At 40.0% G+C, this 27244-nt stretch overlaps 1 protein-coding gene across 8 annotated transcripts in view; it reads left to right on the top strand.

The window, feature by feature from the left end:
- Positions 1-27244, top strand: part of cntn3a.1 (contactin 3a, tandem duplicate 1) — a 65032-nt gene that overhangs the window by 20013 nt on the left and 17775 nt on the right. For all 8 annotated transcript variants that reach the window (XR_003670983.1, XR_003670987.1, XR_003670986.1 and 5 more), the window contains exons 4-11: positions 2074-2249; positions 7738-7833; positions 15772-15975; positions 16304-16406; positions 16714-16898; positions 19064-19203; positions 22985-23114; positions 25133-25283. Coding sequence is in view for 3 of the 8 variants with exons in the window: in XM_028410168.1 (XP_028265969.1) it covers positions 2074-2249; positions 7738-7833; positions 15772-15975; positions 16304-16406; positions 16714-16898; positions 19064-19203; positions 22985-23114; positions 25133-25283 (1185 nt within the window). In the remaining 5 variants the exon portion in view is untranslated. The remainder of the gene's footprint in view (positions 1-2073; positions 2250-7737; positions 7834-15771; positions 15976-16303; positions 16407-16713; positions 16899-19063; positions 19204-22984; positions 23115-25132; positions 25284-27244) is intronic.

Consider the following 27244-nt stretch of genomic DNA (forward strand, 5'->3'; position numbering starts at 1 on the left):
AATGATAAATTAATTGGCCTCAGTTGTTGGTGTATTGTATATTTGCATTGGCAGGTGCTGATGAGAGCTTCCTGTCTTCCTCCTGGTGTCAGTGACCAGCACAAAGATCAAATGACCCACGAGAACGATGCACCAAAACTCTGTTATCATGACAGAGAGTGATGTAGAAAAACTTGCAGCGTGTTTGAGAAATGAGGTGGCAGATGCTATTTCCACACAGCATCTGATTTGGGGGTCATCATGATAAGCATGATACAACATGGACCGAGGCGCTGCTTCAGTATGCTGACCGGCTCTCTGTGGTCCCCCAGCAAGTCTGTTAGAAACTAATTGATGCCGGCTTCCTTTCCCCGCTGAAATGTTGACAAATTAAAATAAATGAGAAAACAATGATTTGTTTAAAGTGCATCAAGCGCATGAGCTATTAATTCATAATCCATCAAAATGGGGCTACGTAGCAGTTGTACTTCTGTCAGTGTAATTAAATGCAAATCGCAAAACCAAGCATTTAATGTGTAATAGGTTGAAACGATCCCTCATAAGCATATGCAGCTGCTAATGTAGCTTGAAGATCCTTGGTGTTATGTCTAATGGACACAAATTGAAATGAATGTACAAGATGGTATCACTTGGATTGGGTGGAATACTAAATCGGTCACTTTTTCACTGTCTGGATGGTCCTATTTTTTTTAAAATCCAATTTATGGGTTCACATTTGCCAATTGTTCTGCCCTTCCGAGTTCAAGTTCTGAGAGCACGCCCGGCTCCATCATATGAAATCAAATTTGCTTTTAATTAGCTCTTTAATTACAGCAAGTGCCACCAACTGTGGCAGTTGATATCCTACATTAAGAAGTGATTTTCAGGTTGATGACAAGCTGTTAGGATATCATACCTTTAATAATTACATGGACACATAGTAACAGTGCAGTCGCCACAATTTTGAACAATTTATAAAAACAAAAAAAAAGCTTTCAGGTCCTTGTGAGGTTCAGCACCATTGCGCCATATGCCGACTAGCTTGTCACTGCTGCAAACGCAGGCAGGTCTATTTCAGGAGAACCAAGGACAAATTAATTTGTCTAAGACTACCCAACAATCACGACACAACCCCTCTCCCCCCTCCTCCAAGTTGTCACTGTGGCCCCTTGATTTGTCTCATCTGGTGCTCTTGGACCAGCTCCAGCTGCAACCCGAAATCACTAAATCAATCTAATCAGCCAATCTGCTGTTGAGCACCGCTCTGCTGCATATGGCCCCCCATTCCCTCTGTTCCTCAGCCCTGCCTCCCACTCTCTTTGTCTAAATCCTTCCTGCTGAAAGAAAGGAGCAAGAATGTCAGAAATAGAAACCTCAAGCTTCCTTGTTCTGAAGGACTGCGAAAATCTCATCACGACAGAGGAGCTACAATTCCACCAAAATCTGCCTTCTTTTATCAATAAAACAGCGATTCCAGATCGACACTTCTCTTGTTGGTGTTTACTCCTATTTCTATCTCTTTGACTTGCTTTAACAATGACAGTATTATTGGTTCACTGTTGTTGTGTCCTGTTTTTCTGAATAGATACAGTATGTCTAATCAGAAAAAAATGAATATATTGGGAAAATGTGGGTAAGCTGTAGAACCTTTAGAGTTAATAGAGACTGAAGCATGAGCAGCAGCTACATCTTTATCTCTGCAGGTTTCTGACATGAGCCTTAATCATCTAAAGAGAACAAGAGGTCAAATCAAGTCATCAAGAGATCTTGTGCAGTTAAAAGTATATTGCTGGCAATTGCATCGTGTTAGTCCTGGTCTTTAACACACACACACACACGCACTTGCTGGGCTCCTATATTACTCAAAACAAGAGGTTTAGTTTGATTGAAGGGTAACATCAAGATTTCATCCTAACAGACTCTGATGTTCTTTACTACTTAATACTGTTTTATATGAATTGACAGTCTGACTGTTTTTTTATCAACATTATCCAATTATTAAACTGTATCCAGATTTCTTACAAGACACAAAATGCAGGACAAAAAGGTTTGCCGAGTTTGAACTTATTGTGTGCCGTGTGCTTGGATTCACAGGTGGAAGCTAAATGACTCTTTCATCCTGCCCAGACCGGGGTCACGTTTCTCACTCATGGGAGGAAACCTACACATTAGCCATTTGAATAAAGAGGAAGATGTTGGCATCTATCAGTGCCTGGCGTCAAACTCTTTTGGAACCATCGTCAGCAGAGAGGCCAGTCTCCATGTTGCATGTAAGTTCAAATAATATTTTAGTCATCAGCGGTTGCATCAACATTTTTACAAGTAAAGATCTGTCATGGTCAAGGTGAGCCAGATTAGAGTTCACTCTTTGCTGAGCTCTCTTGAGAAATGATATCTCTCTGTATGTCCCCAGTAGAGATGAATTTAATTTCTGATGTTTTAACCTTATATCTGGCACAGTGATCATGTTTTTTTTGTGGTGGTGGTGGAAGGGGAGCTTCTGATGAGCAGAATTCACATTAATGGTAATCTGTGTTAGTGAGCTAGCTAGTGTCCCTCACTGCTGTCATCTTTCTTGGATTATGAAAAGAAACAAACCCAGGCACACAATCAAAGTGGAGTTACAACACCTTTCTCTGAAAGTTCCAAGCCAGGCTAGCTTAGCTCTGATCCCACAGGCAGTTTGTGTAATCCTTCTCACTGTCAGAAGAGGGTGACAAAAGTTCTGCACTGTAGCTATAAGAAAAAAAAATATGACCTTGTCAGGTTTATCATTTTACTTTAGTTCATGTCAATTGAACTTTACTTTGTGAGGTCTGCTTATTCGCTCTTCCTTAAAAGTCTCATTGATCATCAGGTATTGTATTTTGCTGAAAGTGTATTGACCCAGTAGGGTTCTTTGGAAATTGTTTGTTGTCAGAACTGATCTTCTTTTATGAAAAAAACAACCAGCAACACAGGACCCTTGCAGCAGGCGGATATTGTATTGTTATTAATGATAAAAATCTAAATTTACTGGCCATGTTTGTGTCATGCTACATTCTTATTGTTAAACTTTGATGCACCCTAATGTTTACTCAGTGCTTGGTGAGTCTTAATTTCTCACACCCGCTGTGATGAAGACTGTGTGATTGTGTGGTGGGCTTTGGCAGATCCCATATAGTTGATGCTTTACAGCCGTCATCCATCACATTTTAAAGGACCAGAATCTAAGGCAACTCTGATGGCAAGGTGAACTTGAGGCCTCCACTCTTGATGGGCAGCCCATATCAAATGACAGCCCTGATATCTGTGAACAGATGGTGCAGCTAGATTGAATTCTGATGTCTGTTTCTCTGCCATAGCAGACGCAGAGATGATCCTTGGCAGGACAGCGTCCGAGATATCCATCTCACCACTATTTGGTGCTTTTTGTCACAGAGCAGCATTAAATCTTCAGCATATAGAGCAAATCTCTGTCCCGAGATGCCAGTGGGCTGTTGATCATATTCCCATTTCCTATCAATTTTCCAGGATTGATCGGCACTATATGTCATTGTGATTGGTCTGATCCATTGCCTGGGCCTGACCTGAGACCTGCTGCTTTTGTCAGCAGGCGAGAACAAGCATCAGTGCTGATGTGTCATACATCTTATTTATTGCTCTTGGTTTAACTTAATTAAGTGTGCCGTATGATTGAGCGGGTCTCAGGTCAAGGGTATAATTCACAGAGGAGCAGTCTGTTATGAGAGTCGGTATCATGTCATTTGTAACAGACTCTGACTCAGAGTAGCTCAATATGCTTTTTTCAAGCACTGAGGGGCTTGCACATTTCTTGGTCATGTAATAACTCTGTAAGACAGAGACCAAGGTGAAGGCTGTTCATAAAAGAGAATACGAGGATCTTGTCAGGCCTGGTGGCCTAAAAGCTGTCCTTTTAGGCACTACAAATGTAGAACCATTATTACAGACATAAAAACATTATTACACCTTCCTTTTTATCCTCTTCTAATCTATAATTGCCTGTGTATTCACTCAAGTCCTTGCTGATGGTGAATGAAATCAGAGCGTTAGATCTGCACCGTCTAATGAGCCTCCCAAATCATCACATTTGAATTACACGAATGTGAATTATAAGAATTAAGGTAGCCTATATTTTATTTAATCCTATAAAAGACACTCTCTGTTACCATCTGGTACGGGCTTAAACCTCTAAAAGTATAAATGTTCCCCATCCTGTTGACAATACACACTTACATGTTTAAAAGGTTCTACACGCCTGCAGGGAGTGCTGGAAGGAATAATCTAGTTGGTTATCGAGCCAGATTGAGTTTCCTAATCCCCCAGGGATTTTTTTTTTAAAGGGAAAGGATTTACACTGATGCAAGAAGCAACATTATACAACAGATCGCCAGGCTTGCAATAGTGGCAAAGTCATCTGGATGCGTGTCCTGATGAAGGAGCACAGAGGAGCTTAGATTCTGTGCTGCTTAGAGAGCCGCCAGTGTAACACAGTGTTTAATGAAGGGTGAAATAACTGTATTTATGATAGCAATGCTGGATGTGACTCTCAGGTATATTGGAGTCTATGATTTCTGTTTAATTTGGTCCTGTAAGTGCAAATAATAGTTCTTCTTTTGTCACTGACCTACTGCCTTTTGTGTATATTTACATTGTATGATATTTTAGAAATTAAGCCTGGAAAATGGACAGCAGTGTTTCAGCCAGCACTTTGGTGCCATGAGCTCAATCTGAATCTCAGAGCAGAGCAGTGGGTATTTTGTGAATGCAGCACTTGTAATTGTCAAGAGACGCCAGCATCAGCTCTCTGTAAGAATGCTCCTTTGATGTTTATCACTCCACAAATGTCATGTGTCACTCACTGTTAGAGATTCACGTTTCTCTGAGAACAGAGAAGGGAAGGCAGGGAGAACAAAGACACAAATACAGGAGTGAGAGACACTGATGGACAGAGTAATTATTCATTTATATAGTTTACCTTCATAGTTACAATGTCCAGCACTTGGCTTTGTATACAGCTGGAAGCTAGATGGTAAGAATAATTTCGTATCAATGTGTGACAAGTCTTAATATCCAACATGCATCTAACAATAATCACTATGTTCTACCAAATTTATGCCAAAAGCTTCATGGAGAGGAGTTGGCTAGAGAACTCAGACACCTTTGGAAACGCTTTGTCTTTTGTCCACTGGTTAAGTGACAAGTGTAACCACATCACAGATTGTCCTCCAGCTCATATTCCAACAGAATAGCTTCATTTTTTTTCTCTGCAATTGCCTCTTTTTCATTACAATGGGTCACATTGGAGGAGCTAGCCCAAAAAATGCAAATTCACATCCAATTTCATGGATCTGAAAGCACTCAAAATAGCCTGAACCCTGCCATAGAGAAGCACATAGAGGTGCAGGACTGTGATAGGCTTGATAAGATGATCCACGTGGTGCCGAACAGCTTGGCTTGTCAGGCATTGTTGGCTTTTAGTGTGATGTCTAGCTCATTTACGCCCCACTATACACCAAAGGAATATTGATCAGGAGAGCCTCAGTCTCAGTCTGAGCCCCTGAGTTGAGAAACTCTGATAATTTCGAATGTGTGTGATCTCGAAATGTGTTCTGGTCCTGTATGTTGTCCACGGTGCTTAATGAGAATAAGGGCAATGTAACTATGGTAACATGTTTCTTTCAGAACTGTACCTTTGTCAAACACAGCTGCAGAAACGGCACACATACATACACATGTCGCACATGTCTCACAAAGTGATGAAGAAGAGATGAAGTGGAATACACAGTGAATGCTTTTTTTCATCTATATGATGAATAATAGTAAATGAAATTGTGGTTAAATTTGCAAGATATTTGTCACACTAATGCAAATGTAACATACATATTTTTATGTTACAATATAAAACATGTAGGAAATGTCCCAAATGAAGGAGTTTACCTTTAATAACACGGTATTAGAAAATGCTATTCCCCAGAAAAGTACTGCCCTGTGTAGCTTTTTTAATCAGGAATAAATAGGACCTGTCCTTTCCAATGCAGGGCTGCAGGTAGCTATACCTAAAGTCATTCAAATAACAGAGGTACAGGCAAGTTCTCTTTAATATATAATTCTAATTTTCTGTTTAAGATGAAACACACCACTCAGAAAACTGTCCAAGAATGAGCAAAGCATTCAGCCTAAAATCATTCTAATGCACAGAGCATCTTATTTCTTATCTTGAACAGTAATATAAACTTAAACTTGCTAAATCAAGCCATTAGCAGTTGTTACAAATGCGGTAAGAAGCACTGCCCAGCTCAGCAGATAAATGCCCTGTCAGAGCCGCTACACTTTCATATATTATCATATTGTTGGTTACTATGTACACTAATACAAAAGCTAATACAGTATGTTGAGGTAGGTGATGACGTGGTACATTTATCCATGCATGGAGCATGCTGATGGCGTTGTCTCAGTATATTCAAAGTTTCTATGGAAACATTTTTTTCATGAAACTTAACGTTAATATAGCATGTTTGCTCTTTTATGAAGTAGTGGAGAAATAATATCCTTAGCAGTGGAGTAATAGCATCGTTAGCAGAGGATGAAGTGCGTCACAGCGCCCTTTGTTCATGTGCATCAGCACCACTTGGCAGATCTCAAGAGTAGCTCATCAATCAACATTGTTCTAAAAGGCCAATTTTATTCTGCTTCCAGAACCCCCTACCAAGTTCACCAAGTCACATGTTGTCTGGTGGACCGTAGGTGTGTGGCTCAAACTACACATCACCTGATCACCAGGACCGGGGAGTCTAGGCTATTACTATATGATTATGAAAAAGTGAAATGTCTTACTGGACCCGAAGGTTCTTAAATATGTGTATTTATGCATTGTGTAGACTTTACCCCGTGGCTCAGCCATAGGTTTACAGCTGTTTATGCATTGACACAATCTGCCTGTCAACACAAAGTGCAAACAGAAATAAAGGCAGACAGGAGCTTTTCACTGAATCATTTTTTTAACAAAAACCAGGAAGAAGCTGCTTTTAGTTGTGATATTATAATATTGTTCTGCTGGATACAATTTTCCATTGCTCACAAGGTCTGCAAAGATCACGTACAGTATTCATTATGCAGAAGCTCACCCTGCTGTGCTCACACACAGGAGGTGTCACTTTTGCATTCTTTCTCCCTGTTTTTGAATTCAGCCTTGATTATGTCATTATATGGCAGCCGCATATTTGGCTGTGCTGTCTGCGATATCTCCAAGAGCCGCAGCAGGCAAGGAACGGCAGAGTGTTTAAGGATTGCTGTCTTTATTTGCTTTCTCTCAGCAGGTTGTCAACAAGCAATCGGTCTCCATACAAATGATGTTTCAGTCTTAGTCATTTAATTGTTGCAGGTCTGTGTGCAGTGGAAGAAAACACAGAAAGTGATAACAATACGCCGTTCCAATTAAATTCACTCATGTGTGACTTATACTTGAGGAATTGCTTTCTGCTGCAGTCAGAAGTGTTTAGGACTTTACTGCACAATGTCTGCATTTATGCAAACATTATCACCACTGGTTCAGGACAAATGTGCAAAAGTTATACTGCACTGCTAAACACTGGCGTGGTCCGGATGAAATTATTGAGAAGCCACAGATATGACTTGTAATGTATTTTGTTTATCTCTGTAAACAAGCCTTGTTGTTTGTGTCCGTTGTTTTTATGGTTTTTGAGAAGAAAGAAAATGATTATTTTTGCTTTATTGCTTTTGTGTTGTGGTAAACAGACTTGGAGAATTTTAAGACCCAGAGAAGAAGTCCAGTGAGGGTTCGTGAAGGCCAAGGAGTGGTGTTACTGTGTGGCCCGCCCCCCCACTCTGGAGGTAAGATGATCTGTTGTGAAGTTTTTTCCTGTTCTTGTCATGTTTGTGCTCTCTTGCTCACATGTCCTCGCTGTGTCTCCATGTTGTCGAAGTCAGTGGAGTGAGTCATTTCTACTTTGGGACACTCTGGCCTGTCAGCCTGATTTTCAATGGGGGCGAGGAAAAAGTTTGGCATGCAGACTGTAGAGGTTGTCTGTGGCTGGGCTCCTGCCAGGCTGAGTAATAGAGCTTTTCTCTGAAGGTGCTTTGTTTGCTGCGCATCATCCCTTCGCATCCATGACATTATCAATGGGAGTCAGCATCCACTGCTATTAACTCCTACACAGGGGCCTTAAGATGGGCTTTTTGCCATCATGCCTCAATCAAATTTTCCACTTTTAGAGAATTTGAATGTACTGTAACTGACTGCACACAGCAGGGGGCGAGTGGAGCTTCCAGCCATTATCCAACTGATGTCTTTCTGTAAATATTTTCCAGCTTACACCAAGTTAATCACTCAGTGTGGACTAAAAAATGTATTGACTCAATTGTGTTTTCTTAAAACTTGTCTGGTATTTCTGCTGTGTTGGGTTAGTAGTGTTGAATCATTTTAAACATTTAATAACTCTTGGTGGAAGTGTACCAATTTCTTCATGAATGACTGCAAGCAAACTGGCATTTTTTACAAACTGGGGTCTGTTTATAAGGACATTGTCCTTTTAGACAGAACATGGGGATTCAGGTGTGTTCTCACCCCTGAAAAGGGTGTTGCTTTGGCACCACATGAATTGAGACACATCTACATATCAATGAAAAAAATGGAAAGTAGTACAGACAGGTAGAATGAGCAGCAACTGTCTGCACTGTCAATACACCTGTGTGCTTACCTGCTCTGATTAAGCTCAGATGCAGACATTGTTCTTGGAAGCAAAAATTTGGACACATACAGTTTCTTTGAGTATGAGCATGTAAGGGACTGAACTTAAAATTAGGCAGGTAAAAAAAATGTTAGCAGCTTAAAAAACAGGTAGAATGTCTGCTTATAGTTGTTAGCACACTGTTGTCGGGAATCATTTTGGGTGAACTTTAGCTCACACATTGGTGTTATGTTACTGTGTGAAAGCATACTGCTCCACTGCTGAGAGATGAGTAAGACGAGGTGTGTTTTCTCTTTTTTTTTGTTGGATCACACTGTTACTTTGAAACCCAAAAGCAGGCCTACATTTGTAGTGCTTTGTTCGGTGTACGTTTTAATGAGACATCTCACCTTGCGTTGACAAGTAGAGCTGGAACAATGAGCCATATGCTTACGTCTGGCAGCCTTGCAGTGTAATGGCTTTTTTTTTGTTTTAAAGACATATCCCCTGGTGCAAAGTGTCCACATGCCAGCACACACAAACAGCAGCATTGTCTGAAGTGTTAGGCTGTGGTAGCAGTGTCGTGACTGTGTCCACAAATATTTTTGAAGCATCTTAGGCACAGAAAATTACATTTCAATATTTTATTTATTCCATTTTTAAGATGACTTCAGTCCAGCAAAACTCTGTGTTTTCTTTGAAGAAGAGGAGGTAATCCTACTTTTCAACATAGGAATTGCCTCCTGTCTGAGTGACATGTACAATTAGAAAAAGGAGACATACAGTAAACAGCTACTCATTTATTCATCTGGAAATATATGGATGTTGTTAAATGAGTCACTTATGACTCATGTATTCCTTAAATTCATGCATAAATCAATGGAGATTGAGTTTAATTTAAGGAGGTCATGTTACTTCTGCTGCTTGCGCACTGTTAGGCCATAGATGTAAGTGTAATATTTCATCTCTTTTTGTAGGAGAAGTTGGCCATAGCTCTACAAGTGACAATATCCACTGCTGCTTATTGCATCTATTCAAACCACCTAATTAATTTTGTAAACTTCTTTAGACTATATGCCCTGCAAATGTAAAACTAATTGAATGACATAAAGCATATTTTACCAAGGCACAGTAGAAATCATTTTATTTCTGACTTTTCACTCAGTGTTCAAACTTTACATATTCTCTGTAGGTAGTCAAACAACCTCTGATTAAAGTTACTGAAAGACCTCGTGACAGTTAGCAACTCTGAAGTGTGTACACAAGGAACATTTTCAAGTGCTTCGAGTACACCTTCTAAGTTAGAAAAGTGCTTTTTACCATTTATAATAGCATTGCATTTCTAACATGTGAGAACTAACTGTGTGAAAATGAATGTTCTTAGTACAAATCCCTCTTTTTATTCTTTCTATTTGAATTTCCACTGCGATACGTTTGGAAGAGAATAAATTCCATTGTCGCAATGATTTCATGAGAAAATATTTTAATTTTGTGGGCAACAGTATTACAGAGGTCATCACAAGAGTCATCATATTCTTGCATTTGTTTTGTTAGACCTTAAGCTTCTTTTATTTGTTTAAGTTTTGCAGCCTAATGTATTGTGGTTGCTGAGATGTATTATTTTTCCCTTTGACAGTTAAATCCTCAGGGGTCTCTGGATACTTTTTCCTCTGTTGTTCCTCTAGTCTCACTCAGCTCTCAGACCATTTCAGGACACCGTTGCATATAAATTAGGATTAAAAATGTAAGCTTGTTCTTTATGAACTCATTTTCATTACGTTCAGGAGATTCCCCCGGCTTCTGATGTTGCGCTTTGTTCAACAACTGCGACTGCCTGCGACTGCACTCTTGCATATTTGATAACATCGGGCTTCGCAGATATTTACCAAGATTCATTCTGCAGTGAGTTTGGCTAAATAGATGACTAAATCATTGGAGATATGGATCGAGGTTTTGATGTTTTGTTCTTCTGGGAAATAGTCCTATTCAGAATTTCTCATCAATAATACATATTCAATTGTTCCCTAGATATACTCATTTTTAGACAAACTCCAAACTACCTTTGGACTTTCTCATACTTGTGTTTTCATGAACATGAATTATCTTCAGAACAAAAAACTATTTGTTATAATTTTAACTGTTGTAGTGTGCAGTCTGTTATCAAAGACAATTTATATAAAGAGTCTTTAAAGGACATTGTGAGCTAGTCTGGTCACAGGGTCTAGAAGGTGTGAGGCAGCCTTGAGAAGCTAATAAAGACTATAAAAATATCTACTCACAAACAAACAGAGGAATCAAAACAAGTGAACTGGAGCAGCTTAACTGAGGGTAGCTCAACATGCTGTTAACAGCTAAAAAAAGACATCCTTCTCAATCAAGAATACAGTATTGAACTGATGACAGCACTTTTCTGTTTTTTTGGGCTGTACAGCCTGAATAACGGAAACCAACAATGAATATTCAAAGCTTTGGGCATGAAGGAGCAGGTGTTGTGGAATGAAGACTCTAAAGGATCTATATATCGGATTTATATATTTATACATATATTATTATTCAAATAAATCCTCTAAAAATCCTCAACATCTCCATATACTGTCAAAATATGCCTTGTGATTTGACAGGTCAAGGAGCAGATCAGGTTTTCTAATAAATGTTCTGAACTGGTCATGAATGAAATAAGCTTCATCCAATTTAATGCCGGACGTCTGCTGCAATAATGTGAAATGCAGGTATCTCTAATATTTAATATTTATTATCAGTGCTCTCAGACTTGCTGCCAGCCAGCCTTTTATTTGGATGAATTGGGAGTAATTGCTATTTTTGGCCAAATTCATTCAAACTGGGTCAGTTCGCTTCCCCTGCTGTTTTTCTTATATTAAATAAACACATGCAGCGCCTCCTTTTGACCAGTGATGTCCAGGCTGCTTTTATTTCCATCTTTTTGTGCAGGTTCATAGTTCTCTAGAGATCCGGGGGAGCACTTGGCGGTTGCAAATAATCCAATTATTGAGATCATGCATTTTGATGGAGATGTCGAGGATGTAAAGATGCGCCGTAGCGTGAATAATCTCCGGTTTCATAACATATTTGTAAAGGGGCTAGTCTGACCAGTATCTGTTTGTGATTATATATCCTGTCAAGATTCAATAACATGTTTGCACATTCCACACACACCCACACAATTTACAGTCACATTCTGTTGTCCTTATGAAACTGTGGATATATAATTATTGTTATTATATAATTTGACGGAAGACAAATAATAGTGCGCTCTGCCCTCCTTTTAGCAATGCATTGTTCATTTGAAACACAGAAGTGTTAAAAAGTGTAGAAAAGGTGAGAAGCATGTCCCTTTAAAGAGTGACAGGACACAATAGAGCCTTAGACAAGGATCATCTCCCCCTATGAAGGATCTCAGTGTCCCATACAAGATTATATCATGTTATTATGATACCTCAAATGCTTCAAATCCACTACAGGAAGGTAATCTACTGTAGCAAAGATGCTCTAAAACTGTAAGGCAGCTTGTAGCAGCCATCACATGATGACCAAAAACAGAGGTCTCTCACAGCCCTGTACTGTATTATTCTGCGTCATCTTTCTGCTTTAAGATGGTCTGAATGACTGTGGTTGGTCGAGGACTTAATGCATCTGACCTCCTTTCACTAATGGAAATGTGCCTTTCAGATTTACTCAAGGCTGAAATCACTTGTTTTCTCTATCCAGTGCATCTACCCTAAAACAGAGGCTGTTCGCTAACAGCACACATAGCTTGCAGGGATTTTTACCAATGCGTGACCTAAGCCATTTCGTAGAGTGAACTTGTGTTACCAATACAAATAAGAAGCCTTGGTTAATGGCTCTTACTGCCAAGGAAACAGACACATAAGCACAAACTTTGAAACTAGTTGTGCATATTCTTTGCTTTGATAGAATACACAAAGACAGGCTCTCAATTCAGTATGTCCTTGGCCTGTCATGTTCCATTTCTCTTCCCTCCTCTCAGATCATTAAGGAGGAATTGATGTTGCCTGTTCATTATACAGGGGCTAAATGGAACCACAATGAAAATCTGTCACTCACTGTCACTCATGATTGCATTATTCCATTACTGCCCATCCGCAGAATGCTCTCAAGCCAAAATGATCAAATACAGCCATCGGTGCTTTCCACTTCCTACTTCCTGCTTCCTGTTTTCTCACTATGAATCTTTAACTAATCAATTAGTAACCTCTTATTTGTTATTGTTCCAGTTTGTCATGCCCTGCACCTCTTGGAAGATACTGTTTCAAAAACAAACATTAAATATACATCAGCATGTCAGGATGAGAGTGACAATATATTATTTAGGAGGGAGGAGGATATTACAGCTGTTGCCTTTGTGGGTCTATGTTTCAAGCCAGGAAGTGGTGGTTTATAAGTCACCGGGGCACGGATGGAGTTTATGGCAGGAGTAATCTCGAGAGACTCATTGAAGCTCTAACTTTCTCATTATGCATCTAAAAGTGCTAATGGTAGTCATAGAAGGATTAGTTTAGCATTTTTCTTATATTTTTTATATAAATAAGCCTCAGTGAGGCAGAGATGATTAGCTCAGTTTAGCATAAATACTGAAAAGTATTTATGCTGAATTACATTCAGACATCCATCAGCATATTTAATACTCACTAATTACCACGTGTGTCATATGCTGCAATCAATACTACTGTCTGTAGCCTAACTGTCTGTCTCCTGCTGGTGCTTCATTTAACTTAGAGACAGTTGGTATTATAGTAAATTTAGCTGCTGAATACTCAGACTATATTTGAGCACTGTACAGTGTAGTGCAGTAGCATGTTTGAATAATATCTAAGCCTGAGTGGTATTTATCTGGCTCTGCAAAAAAAAGATTTCTCTTTTATGCCAAAACACAGCTTGTCAGTTCCAGCCTCATGTTGTGTTCATGGGCTGAGCACAAGGTCACGTTGTCCAGTCAGCTGTCTCATTTCAGACGTAAAGATCCAAAAGTTCAGTGCGCAAAAGTTCACTTAAATACAAAGTGTCAGAGTTAGAGAACCCAGGTTGAGAAATAAAAAGAGAAAGAGCAGGTTATCAGGCATGATTATAAAACCCTCAGAATATAACAGACGGATGCTGGAACGTCCTGGCACGAAGTTGCGACACAATCTGGCAGGGTGTAACTTGTGGACCTGAGGTCTAATGAGCAAAGGGAGCAGGTGAGTGGAGGGGTGTTAAAGCAGAGAGGGCAGACGACCGGGGCAGGATGAATGAAATAAGCACAAGTTCCTGAGATTCTGTGTCACTTTGTGATTTGCAAGGTTTGCAGTAATATGTCAAAGCCCACACATCCTCTTGCCCACTAAAGAGGAGAAGTGAAGAATACTGAGTCAGTAGATGAGTGTCCAACTTGCGTCTCAATTATTCCCTGTACTGTTGTGCAGAGTCATCGCTTAGACGAGTTTTTAACCAACGGCCAAGATTGCTTTTGGGACAGGGATGCAATATGGTCCAGAGCAATCTATCCCTGTGTCAATATGTCAAAACACCATCATTCCTTTTTATAATGTTGCTGATTGTTAGTTCAAAGACTCTCTGACTGCACTCCATTTGGTTGATAGTACTGGGAGACTTTCCCAGAAGCTTGTTATCATGGATGATGAATAAAAGTCTAGCTGTACTATACTGAGTAACACTATGTATTACACTGGCTTTGTTTGGCATTATACTATTTTCTTTAAAAAATGCAGGAGCCACAGTTTGAGAACCACTGCTGCTACAAAGAAAGGATATTTGTTTTTATGCACAATTACTGTTGCTATGTCTTTAAATGTATTCATGTTCAGTAATACATCCCAAGAAATAAAGTAGAAATAAAACAGGGCTTAATTAAAATGAAATAGTGGTATAGGGACAGTTTGTTTTCTCCCTGGCACATATGTCTTTGTTTTATGTTAATAGGCAATTCCTCATACATAAGCAAAAACAATAGGTCCATTAACATGGACCACCAAATGATCCATGCGGATGTTTGGGCGATGTAGAAGACAAAGTTTATTCACACAAGTTGTGGGGTAACCCAACACCAGGCTTTTACATGGGGGGCTGCTGTAATGGCTATTCTGACATAGTTTTCATCTTTATAGGGTTAGGTTAGGTTTGGGTAAAGATCATGGTTTGGCTGATAGTATTTAGTACGTTTCCCAACATAAACCATAAAAAGAAGCAGGTTACAGAGCTACTTAAACACCAGTCAAGCATATCGTTTGCGTCAGGGCCAGGTTCTGACTATGCATATAAAAGAAACTTATTGTTGTCACATTTTAGATGTATTGTATGTTGTGTGCCGATCCCCGGGTGCATGGATGGAGCTGTCCGGTGCTGAAGTCTTTCACTTTTTTGGTGTCATTTCTGTTCTAAAGCCTATTCAGAAATCTTGCTGATAAGACCTTAGCTGTAATGAACTGTATGCCATTATCATAAAAAACTTACTTATAATGTAGAGACACTGATAGTGTCTTGAGTCACAAAATATTTAGTGTTTTTTCAATTTATTAACATCCCCACATATTGATGGTGCTTCACTTCAGCGCTTTGCTTGACACTAGACGTTTCAGTCTTGTACAGCCCAGTTCAGAAGTTCAGACACTGAAGGCCCAGTTTAGACATTCAACAATCATCTCCTCTTTTTCCATGGTTGACCTGAATTCAAGACCTTGACTTGACCTTCAAGTTAATTAAGAACAGAACAGAAAATACTTCAGTATTCCTGCTCAGGATATAAATGTATGCTTCTAGGAAAAGCCAGTATCATACATTCAGCATCATCATTTCAACACAGCAGACCTATACAACTTTTACCATATTAATGGCATTTATCAACAGTGAGTAAGAGTAATTGCTCTTCAATTATAAATTGTGTTTTTAATCATGGAAGGCTGGCACTCAGTCCAATCCACTAATTGCTTTATCCCTGAAGGCATCCACTCACACTGAAGTGATGAGACTGCTGATGAGGATCACATTATCTGTACATGGGGATGGTGATGCATAAATACACTATGTTATTTTTGATCATTATCATTCGCTTTGATTTTGTTGACAGAACTCACCTTCACCTGGATCTTCAATGAGTACCCATCATTTGTCATCCAAGACACACGGCGGTTTGTGTCCCAAAAGACGGGCAACCTCTACATTGCCAAAGTGGAACCCTCTGATGTGGGCAACTACACGTGTGTAGTCACCAACACGGTCACCAAAACCAGTGTGCAGGGACCACCGACTCCTCTAGTCCTGCGGGTTGATGGTATGAAAGCCTGATCGCATCTTTGATTTTCTCCTCTCTGCTCAGTGTAAATCCATTCTAAAGATCAGCCGAATACTCATTGATTTTTTATCACATCACTCACTGAAAAAGGCAGAATTTATTCATTTTCTATCAATAGTGGCATTCAAATAAGACACATATTTGCATAATACAGCTAATCTATTCTTCTTGGGCATTAAAGTCAGAACTGGGGGAAAAAGTAGTTTTGTATAGTGTCCCCAGTCCTCTTCCACTCCCTAGATTGTTCGCTAGAATTTTATGGGAATTAATATTGTGGCATTAACCGTGTTTCTCTTCCTAACACCAGGTGTGATGGGCGAATATGAGCCAAAGATTGAAGTGCAGTTCCCTGAAGTTGTCCCTGTTGCAAAGAGCTCAACTGTCAAACTGGAATGTTTTGCACTTGGAAAGTACGTCCCTCTGTGCATTATTACATCACAATCATCACTACAGTGCATTAGTTGTTTACTGTATCCGTGCAAGCCACATGGAAATGTATGGATATCCTCTGACGTAATAAATACATCAAGTAACTTCTCCTTTTGCTGTACAGAGAAATGCACTCTGATTAATTAAACAGTGACATGGTCCAGCAGTGTTACTCCTTATTCTCTGACACCATGAAGTATATTCATTTTCTGTGAAACTAAAGCCTCAGTCTTAAGGATTTATTTTCATGCCGTGCCCTTGCTGTGTGTTTTATCTTTGTGCCTTTAGCCCAGTGCCAACTATCAACTGGAGAAGGGTGGATGGAGCCCCTTTTGGCAGAAAGGTAGACATAAACAAAGCCAGTGGAGTTTTGGAGATCCCTTACTTCCAGCAGGAGGATGCAGGCATCTATGAATGTGTGGCTGAAAACAGCAGAGGTAGAAACTCTGTCAAAGGAAAGCTGTCTTTCTATGGTGAGTAAGACCATCTAAAACTCGCCTTCCTTCACAGCTCTTGTCTCAGGTAGAAAAAAAAATCTCTTCTGCCTTCAATCTATCAGTCTTCTTTCCACAAACATTTATAGACTTCACCAAATCTTCCACCCATTGATTCCTATCCTTATTTAAAACCCGTCTGAGGTACAGCATGATTGAAAATCTTGCAAATAAAAAAAGTGTAACTTTGGTGTAAGTTGAACTCAAAGTTTTATTTGTTGTCATGCAATCTGTAGCTTTTATTAGAGTCCATATATAACTGCATGATGTAGTGGAATGTGGTAATAAATTAACCTATTACCCATAGTTCATTTCTGACAAGCTTTTTATTGCGCCAGAGGCTAACTCGGGGCTGTATTGCACGTAGATTTACACCACCTTCCTGGGAGAGAGCACTTTTTTCCCCCATCTCACCAACACTGGACTTATGGCCCATATTCTGAGAAAGCTTTTAACAACCCTTGATGAAGGATTTTTATAGTTTCTCTCTCCATTATTCTGCAGTTTATGCATTGATAATGCTATAGGGATGTGCTGACTAAAATCAAATTCCGTTTTTTTTTCTCTCTCCTGCAAAGGAGGATGCCTTTGATATGATAATGCTGTTTTTTGTGCAGCACCTGTGGGTAAGATGAAATGCTCAAAGTACCTGTAGATAGGCTGTGGATTAAACAGTCTTTACTTGAAGCTGTATCACAACTCAAGGCTGTATGCTGACAATGTAAAGGCTTCAAACAAAACGAAACAGAATGATGATGTTTGGAAATGCTATAATTTTTTAGTAAGTCAATTCCACCTCTGTCTTGGTACTAAGCCGCATGGTCTCTGCACGTCCTCTGTGCCGCATAGATGTCATGTCCCTCCCTGTAAGATATAAGTCCTGTCTCACCTCAAAGCCTCACAGACTGACTGGTTGCCAGGTGATAAAAATCTGTAATCTCATTTTAAACTCCCATAGACAGGAGCTTGTGGGACATCTATCAACTCTATAGAAGAATAGGAGAATCAATATGGGGTTGTATGAGCACAGTAACAATGAGGGGGTGCACATCTCTCCTTTGATTTCCTATTTAATTGTCCTTCTGTATTTCCAGGGGATTTTTGAAAGTAGATAATGGACTCAGACACAGTCACATTGACTTTGTATAGAAGTGACTTGTATGACATCATCCCCTGTATTATGCTATGTCTGACTGTCCTATGTATGTGATTTCCTGTTCATGTTTTTTTTTATACCGATTTATTTATTCTTTCATTAAAACCTAATTTAAAAACATATTTTATCAAACCCAATATTATGTTCAACTTATTTTGGTCAACTGCTGACCCATTAGTCAGTGTTCTTTTTCTACCACAGTGGCCTTTTTTAAAGCCTCATGTGGAGGATTTAAAGAGAGACTATACTTTAAATGTGCTAAAATGCCCTTGACTCTGAATGTGACCAGGATACTAAAAAATAATCTAATTATTATTATTACATTATCAGTAAGTAACACAGGTAGGTAAGCAGACAGACTGAGGAACAATCTTCTCACTATTCCCCTTGACCCTGGCAGGGCATCTTGTATTAATGTGGGTGCTTCACAAGGTCTATAAATCTTCTTCTATTGTTTTGATAGATAAGGTGCTAGTCATTTATGTGACAGTAAGACCGCCATCATAAATATAAAGGTGGTTTATCAATGTATTCCTGATGTTTCAAGTGACAAAAAGCGAATGTAAGCTGTGTTAATAACTGCATTTCTGAAAAGTAACAGCACTTTTTTTATTGTATCCCCCAGAAGAAATGTAGCATGGTCAGTAAAGCTGATTCTTGTAAAAGATCTGCTCCAGTATAACAACCTTAAACTGGTGGTTGGTTGTCTTATTGTTGCACTTTAAACCAGTTTTACAGGGAATGGTCTAAACCATGTACTATTGATAACCTTATACAGTTGTTTTTATTGATATAGTTTAGTAGAGGTCAGCTTTAGGTTAATTGGAAGTGGATTTATGATTTGTGCCCTTGGATGCTTCTTAAATGAACTAATTGCCCAGTTGGTCGGGTCATTGATTTATTCTAAAACTGCCGCTTACTTCTAATACTAGGGCATGTGTGTAGTGGTGAAGTGTTCATTTACGGTGCATGCCTTGTTACCTCACAGCTGCACCTCACTTGACTGAGAAGCCTCAGGATGTTCAGAAGACCATTGATGACACACTGGTGTGGGAGTGCAAAGCCAGCGCCAAGCCCAAGCCCTCCTACCGCTGGCTGAAAAACGGAGAGCCCCTGGACCCCATGGAGGTGAGGGATCTGATTTGAACTGAGGTTGAATTGACTTCAGTGAAACAAAAACAACAAACATTTCTACAATTGGAAAGGAAAGGAAAGGAAAGGACTTGGCAAAGTTTAGTTTGAAATTTCCCCTTAACCCACAGCTAAGGCAGACTCTACTCTCTATTTCCTTTGACATATGCATATGCATATCTTTTGTACGTTGTACATCTAGAGCTATGAAACCTGAGTCCTCTCAACCTTTAATCCACACCAAGCCTTATGAAGATGTGTTTTGACAGCACTTGAATTGTATGTGTTGTTATTTAAACTCTATTGTTATTATTAGCAATGTATTTTTTTTCTTAATGACAACAGCCGTTAAAGCAGTTTAGTGTAATTATGTGTGTGAGAGGAAACTTGATTTTGAAAATTACAGTAAATTCAGAGTTTAAAGGACTGTTACTGTTTATTGCTTGGAGCAAAAAAAATGCTCAACTCATAGGCTTGTGCTTGGCAAGAACATGTCACTTTGAAATGGCTGTAATTTCTAGGGACTAAATTTGGCATCAAAAGTGTGTGTGTGTTTGTGTGTGTGTGCTGGCGGAGGTGTTTGTATGTGTTTTGCAGAGAAGCCAAAGTGATACCATTTTCTGCCTGTCATCAACCTGGGACTTTGTCAACAATTTAGCGCTCAGTCTCTGCTATCTGCTGCTTTCAATTTTATCATTAAGTCTCCTTTTTTTCTGGAGGTGGTGAAAAAAATGCCTTATCATCCAAAGTGCATTTCCCATTTAGGCAATTTGCCTTGTTTTGTGTTATTGTGCTGCTATAGTTTGCGCATTCTGCATAAAAAAAGAATGGCTCCAGTGAATCTCAGTCACTGAGTGTGTCAGTGTTGTTGGATTTGGACATATCTGTAAAGAAGGTAGGTGGGTTTTATTTTCTCCAAACATAGAGTTTTTATTGACTGTGGATGAATAGCACAGCGGCTAGAGCAGTAATCTACATACCCTGCATGTGTAGTCACAGATTATAATCTGTATATCAGGCATCATTGTTTGTAAATTAAATTACCGGTATTGTCATTTTTAGCAGACAAATGTCGCTTGGTCCGCACATCCTTACTCATATCACTCCACCTGTGCATCTCCAGTATTGATTTGTAAATAACGCTGTAAAAAATCCTTTGGTAGGTGGCCAAAGTAACATATTCTCTGTACATGTGGCTATATTAATGAGGTGGGGTGTTACCATTTTCAAAATGCCACCATCAACCACGGCAACAGTAAATCAATTTCCAAACCCAAAGGTCAGCAATGTAGAGAGAGAGAGAGAAAGAGAGGGAGGCCAAGGGGGCCATTTGTTATTCCTCATTAGAATGGATCAGTCTTCTTCTCCCTTTCTTTTGCTCTCTCTATCTCAGCATCTTTGGTGCTCTCTCTCTCTTTCTTACAACCTCTCTTTCAAGCTTTTTTTCCCCTGTCTCTCTCCACCTCATTTTGGGCACCCTACAAGGGAATTAAATGGCACAGAGGAGGGCTGTCACTTCAAAATGTCACCCCGGCGAAACAAGGACCCACTCATGCTTATGCTGTATTTTTCCGCTACACCACCAACTCCCCCCTTTTAGTTACATACGTGAGGGTGTTTTTTTTTCCTACATACGACCTCCAAATGTGCTACCTGGTTTACTGTGCCTGCCGCATACATTCAGGATCAAAACATACAAACAGTGTCCATGATTTACCTTCTCAAAGCTCAACTTGATACACTACTGGTATCAGAAAGGAGATAAGCATAATTAAAGATGTAGATTAAGCAGACGAATGCCACCATTAGTCCCCTGTGCTAAAGAGATGGGGATGGAGCCACCACAGAGTCTCTGAAGGTTTTTTAATAGGGCAGAATAGTGCACTGTGGCACCAAACCATGCACTTACACAGATCTCGTTCATCTCTTTCATCCCCCTGGGCCCTTGCACTGTGTAATCTAAAAAGGACCATCTATCATCTATTCAAAGTCACTATGGCCCCTCTCTTTCTGCCCCCCCCCCCTCTCACTCCCTCTTTTTTATTCCTTTTTCCTTGAACACACATATAAGCGCCCAGTCTTGGCAAAAAAAACCAAAAAAAACCCAAAGGACTGTTGTGTTCCACTTGGAAACTGCTGCATCCATCCACACCCAGGACCCCCCTCTGGCTGCAGCTTTAGCGCCAGGTCAGCCATGTGTCCATCTTGTGACAGTGGCCTCAGAAAGAACTCCATTTGAAGATCCTCAGCAGCGTCACTGACTGATGTTAAGGGACAGTACTTGTCTTTTCAAGTGGCAGTGCTGTAATGATTCCAGACGACAGACAGACTGGGGGCATGCAGGACCCTCTGGACTACTTTGTCAGTGACATTAAAAGGTCCAGCGACACTCAATGGAAAGATCAAGGGCAAGAACAATGAGTGCTGCCACACTCAAATTGATATAACTATAAAAAGGGAGCAGGAAAGGTCAAAGGAGCACCAGGAAGAGAAGAAATTTTTAATCCTTTTATGTGTACTTTCTAATTTTGGGGGCTCTTCAACTAGCATATTTGTTTTTAAACAAATCATTTATTTCCTCCCTCACCACTACAATAGTCTGTGATACTTAGTGGAGTACATAACAGCCAGCTGCTGTAGCTTCTTTCTGTCTTAATTCCTCCGAGAATTGATTTCAGCCATTGTTTGATAATGTCTCACTGCTGTGTGGCAGAGGGGGGTTACGTCTACTCACTGTGGGCCTATTAAGACTACAGAAAATTAACAGTGTTTCAATTATCAACCCCCCTAAGGAGGGAGAAAGTGTGGCTAAAGCTTGAATTAAATCAGGCCATTCATCAGAATGAACACACTTGGCATTGTAGTACTTAGAAAAGTCCATATATAGACCTAATTAGCAACCACAAAGTGATTTTAGTCCAGCACTCTTATATTATAACATTGTATGTGATGCTGCTATGGAACCAATTGGACTGTTTATAAGCTTGCCTTGACAAAACATGCATTTTTTTAATGCATTAAATGTAACTCTATGAGAAGAAAATATCCACAGAATGTAGGGTCACTGACACTGAATCAACTCTGCATGTGTGGTCTGACTCTGAATCAAGACAATGCTCCAAATGCTTGAAGGAATGGTAATATATCTGTCTCAATTTAAGAGCTGCATCCTTTCAACAGGGTGGCATGGTGATGCAGTGGTTAGCACTTTTGCCCTTACAGCAAGAAGGTTCCCAGTTGATTCTGACTGGAACCTTTCTGTGTGGAGTTTGCACGTTCTCCCTGTGCCTGCGTGGGTTCTCTCCGGGTACTCCGGCTTCCTCCCACACTCTAAAGACGTGCTTATGTTAATTGGTCACTCTTAGATGCCCATAGGTGTGCTTGTGAGTGTGAATGGTTGTTTGTCTGTGTGTTGCCCAACAATGAACTGGTGACCTGTCCAGGGTGTACCCCGCCTCTCACCCAAGGTTAGCTGGGATAGGCTCCAGCCCCCCGTGACCCTGATGATGGATGGATGGATGGAGGAGGATTTTCACTGTTTTGTGCAGTCTGTTACATTAAAAAAAACCTACAGATAATGAATGTTGGAACTAATTTAATTTTAAAGGATACACCATCCTTCTGCTCAGAAATGGCACAAAAAGCTTCCAACCACGCCAGTGTCTTCTTCTGCTTCTTCAGATCTTCTTTAAATCTCTTGGTTTGCGGGTTAGCACAGCAGCTTTCGTCACCAGATTTAATGTTAAATGCATGTTTGTGTCTTGTGTGTCTTATGCAGGACAGAGTTCAGGTGAATAACGGAGTGCTGACAATCAGCAGTTTGAATCTGGCTGACATCGGCATGTACCAGTGTGTGGCAGAGAACAAGCATGGCCGAATCTTCACCAACGCTGAGCTACGAGTCATAGGTAAGGCTCACACATAACCGATTCCTCTAAATACACTCAGAGAAGCAACACGCAATCCATATCTTGTACACCCACATTAATATTGGCAGAACATTCGCTACACATGTCTGCAGTCTTGCCAACTGGACCAGCAAAATATTTTTCTCTTTCTCTTTAAACAATATTCAGGAAAAAGTCCAGAAACTCTGAGTTTTGTTTGCTCTCTGTTCAACAAGAAAAAAAGCACATTTCTGTCTATAGTTGTGTTGCCAGAGATTTACCCAAAAGCACACCCCAGTTCTGCACACATGCATAATCAAGTGACTCCCTTTGATGCTTGTCACTCAGCCAGGGAAGATGAAGTGTGTGGTTTCCTTGGAGAAGATCAGCAGTGTGCATTGAGTGTAGCAATAATATGTTCTGTCAAATTTAAATAAAATACATAAATGGTCCATCTGTGCTTTTCTTTAGTACTTTTATTTTAAATAGTGTTCTAGTGTTCTGTTCAAATGCCAATTATCACAATTTTTCCAATACATCTGTTCATAAAGATTTACAGTATAGAGTAGCAGCAGTCAGTGCATATGATGAGGAAGTTGAACTTTTATAGCTGCTGCAGACACAATGCACTTCCATCATGGTCAGGTTGCAGCATCTGCAGAATTCAGACTTATAGAAAAACTCAGAACAAAAGAAAGCCTTCAGTAGTCAGACTGTGAGATAAAGGTATTAAGTCCATACTGTACATTTTTCAATTGCATTCAGCCATTAACTTCAATGCAGACATTTACTTTACAAACTGTGTTAAAGATATTTTATCCTTCCTCAAGCAGGTCCTGAAAGTTTATATATTCTGGTACTTATAGAAGTTTCAAGGATTGTACTGATCTGTACATCACTAAACCTGAGCAGGTTTACATAGATACACCTTATTTCGATGGTATTCTCCTCTTCATATTTATTTGATAGCAGTCTTCCAAATGATTGAATTTACACTTGTAGCTGCAGCTAACAATGAGTATTATATTGCTCAGACTTTAATTAAACTGATGTTAATAAACCTAATAATAGACAAATCAAATAATGATTTTTATATGATAATTACTAGTATTTTAATTACTTTAAGTTTCATTCTCTTTTTTTATCAAGATATGTCAAAAAATATGTACTTACCTTAAGCATTCAGAGAGTACAGCAGCCATTGAACATTTTATTTTATTTTATTGCTACATTTCTTTAAGATACATGAGTATAAAGTAGTTGCTTTTTTATATGACTCCTCCAATCTCTGCTTTGGGAGTTCATATGTTACACCCACTGTGATCTGGCCCCGAGCCGTCGTGATATACATTCCAACCATGTGTTGTTTAAGAAAAAAGGTGGCTTTCCACACATAGTGTCAGGAAAGAATTGTGAAGTGCAAAGTGTGCAGGAGTATTAGCGTACCATCTCTATATTTTTTTTGGTGCATGTACGTGCACCTGCATACGTTGGCAGGTGCTCAGCCATGTCACTGGCGCCAGGCTGTGTATTCACTTTGAAGGGCTTTCTGCTGAGTGCGCATACAAAACAGCTCCAGACGTCGGCGCCTTAGTAATTAAGGCCCACAGGAGCAGCAACAAAGCCTCCCTCTCATTTTACATTCTCTCGTTTTTGCTTCACAGCCTCACGGCTTATTTCTAAATGCATAATGTCTTCTAAGGAAAATTCATGGAAATTTGGAAAACCACATTTTTTTTCTCTCTCCAAAAATAATCTTGAAAATAATGTTCCATGTGTCCTCCTGTGTTTATGGGTGCATTAGAGCCTCTGCCTCTGCATGTGCACAAACAAGTGCATATACAGTATGTGTGTATAAATAAAAGGGATGAAAGAGCTGACCTGCGTAATGGAAGGGCTGACCTGCATGTTTTTGAAAGCTACTACAGCAAGAACTCTACCCTTTGCCCGTCTGTCTCTTTTTCTCTGTCAATAAATTAAATCCTTTTTTCCCCCTCAGACAATATTCACATTCCTCTCATTTCAACTCTCCCCATCAGCCATCGCTCCAGACTTCTCCCAGAACTCGTTGAAGGCCCAAACTTTGGCCCGACAGGGTGGCGACGTCCTAATCGAATGCAAGCCCAGGATGTCTCCGCGGGGTGTGATTTCGTGGAGAAAGGGGAAGGAAGCCCTGAGAGAAAGCCACAGGTAGCAGATTTCTTCATCTAAATGCATTGTGTGCGGGACCAGAGTCGTTTACTTTGTCTGTTTTACTTGCAGAATAGTATTTCATCGACTTATTTTAGTTTCCCCTACTTGATATTCATGGTGACAAACTGCAAAGCAGAATCACAGTGTGACACAATACAATTTGAATTGCATAACACGTTCTGCACTCAACACTTTCCCCCTGCTATCCACATTTTCTTCCCTGAACTCTGTTGTACTTTGCTCTTCTGGCTGCGCTCAGAGCCAGTCTCTGCACTGTTTACTTAAGGTAATTGGGCGTTCCTAGACTGCGGCACTTGGATCGATGCACTGATCCATCAGCTCATTAGCAGCATGTAAGGCCCGGAGGGTCATTAGAGCGTAAGGCAGACGATGATCCAGACCACCAGTGAGACGCAGAAGGAGCTGATGAAAACCCTGAAAAGGACTGATCAATGGATAGCTGCTGGACATACATTCTTTTGTGATAGTAGTGGTGACACCAGAGGAACCTTGTTTTATTAGAATCAGGTTTAGTACAAGATCAATGGTGAAGGAAAGACAAATGTTAATCAGACATGAAAAACTAATTCTTCTGAAGACATTATCCTGGTCAAAGAAGGAGGATGTATGGCTGATTTATGCTATTTTTATACCTATCACACTGTTCTAAAGAGGTGAAACCATACAAGTGGCCTTCATATGACTTGCCCATTCTCCATCATAGTGGTGGTGACTGTTACTGATAGTGGCTTGTGGTGTTCAAAAAATGGCTCCACACATTGAGATCACATTTGCAGACTTTTTGGAGCCACAACCTTCAGCAAACCTGTCACTGTGGGCAGGGTGGCATGGATCTACCCATCACAACAGGCTCACTCTAATGACAATGTGAGTTGTTGTAAACATTAATGACACCCTCCTTGACTAAGTCAAAATTGTCAAAAATCAAACTCAAAAAATGTAGAAGGATAATTAGGGTGACCTATCCCTTTAATTATAGCCCTGTTCATTTCTTCTTGTGGTCCACACAAATCACTCACTTCCTGTTTGACAACATCTTTATTTTGAGCTGAAATGTGCCAGCAGGTAGCACAGCACACCTGCTGGCACATGTGGTGATGTAGCGGGGGTCCACATTACTTATTTGATATGGGATTAATTGTTCAACTGGCTCAGCAGCTTTCCTACATCTAACCCCCTGGGAAATCCATCCTCGTCACAGCAGGAGGTGCCACAAGTTTAGTCATGTCCCACCCTTCCCCTGCCAAACAGCATGCTGTGGAAACTAAGGCCTAGATGTCTTATTTGAAAGTAGAGAGAGAGATTTTATTTGTAGGGGTGAGCAACGGAACGAGCGCCAAGAATACGCATTGCAAATGGCTGCTAAATGTTGTGCCCAGCTTGCAGATTTATCATCCTCTTAAGTATTGAAAGGAAAATGCATCCGTGCCGCAATGTGCAATATCAGTCGTGACCATAAAGGCAAGATTTCCCATTTGAGCTTTAACATTACAGCCTTTCTCTGAAGTGGGTGAGCTGCATGCTCGATGTTAGGTTTTGACATTATTGCAACATTTCTCACAATCTTACTCCCTTGTTCCCGGCTCGTTAGCATTTACTTTCCTCCATATCAGAATGGGGCTGTTTACCGATGCTATTACAGCAGCGGCACAAAACTAATCCATCCCACTGGCTCAACTAAAGTATCCATAATTCCTTCTAATCTTCCAAGGATAATGTTTTCAAGGATCTGGGGTAGGAGAAAACAAATCAACTAAGAACAAGACAGGATCTGATTAGTTAATGAAATCACGCCGGGGCGATACCTACATCAGCCCACATCCCCGGCATGTATAACAAGATAGCCATATAACAGGGTTGCTATGCACTTATGTGGGGAACTATGAGGTCGACGATAAAGTGCTTCCTTTAATTTAATTTCACTGCTGACCACTGCC

This window comes from Parambassis ranga, chromosome 7 (genome assembly GCF_900634625.1).
Source record: "Parambassis ranga chromosome 7, fParRan2.1, whole genome shotgun sequence".
Lineage (NCBI taxonomy): Eukaryota > Metazoa > Chordata > Actinopteri > Ambassidae > Parambassis > Parambassis ranga.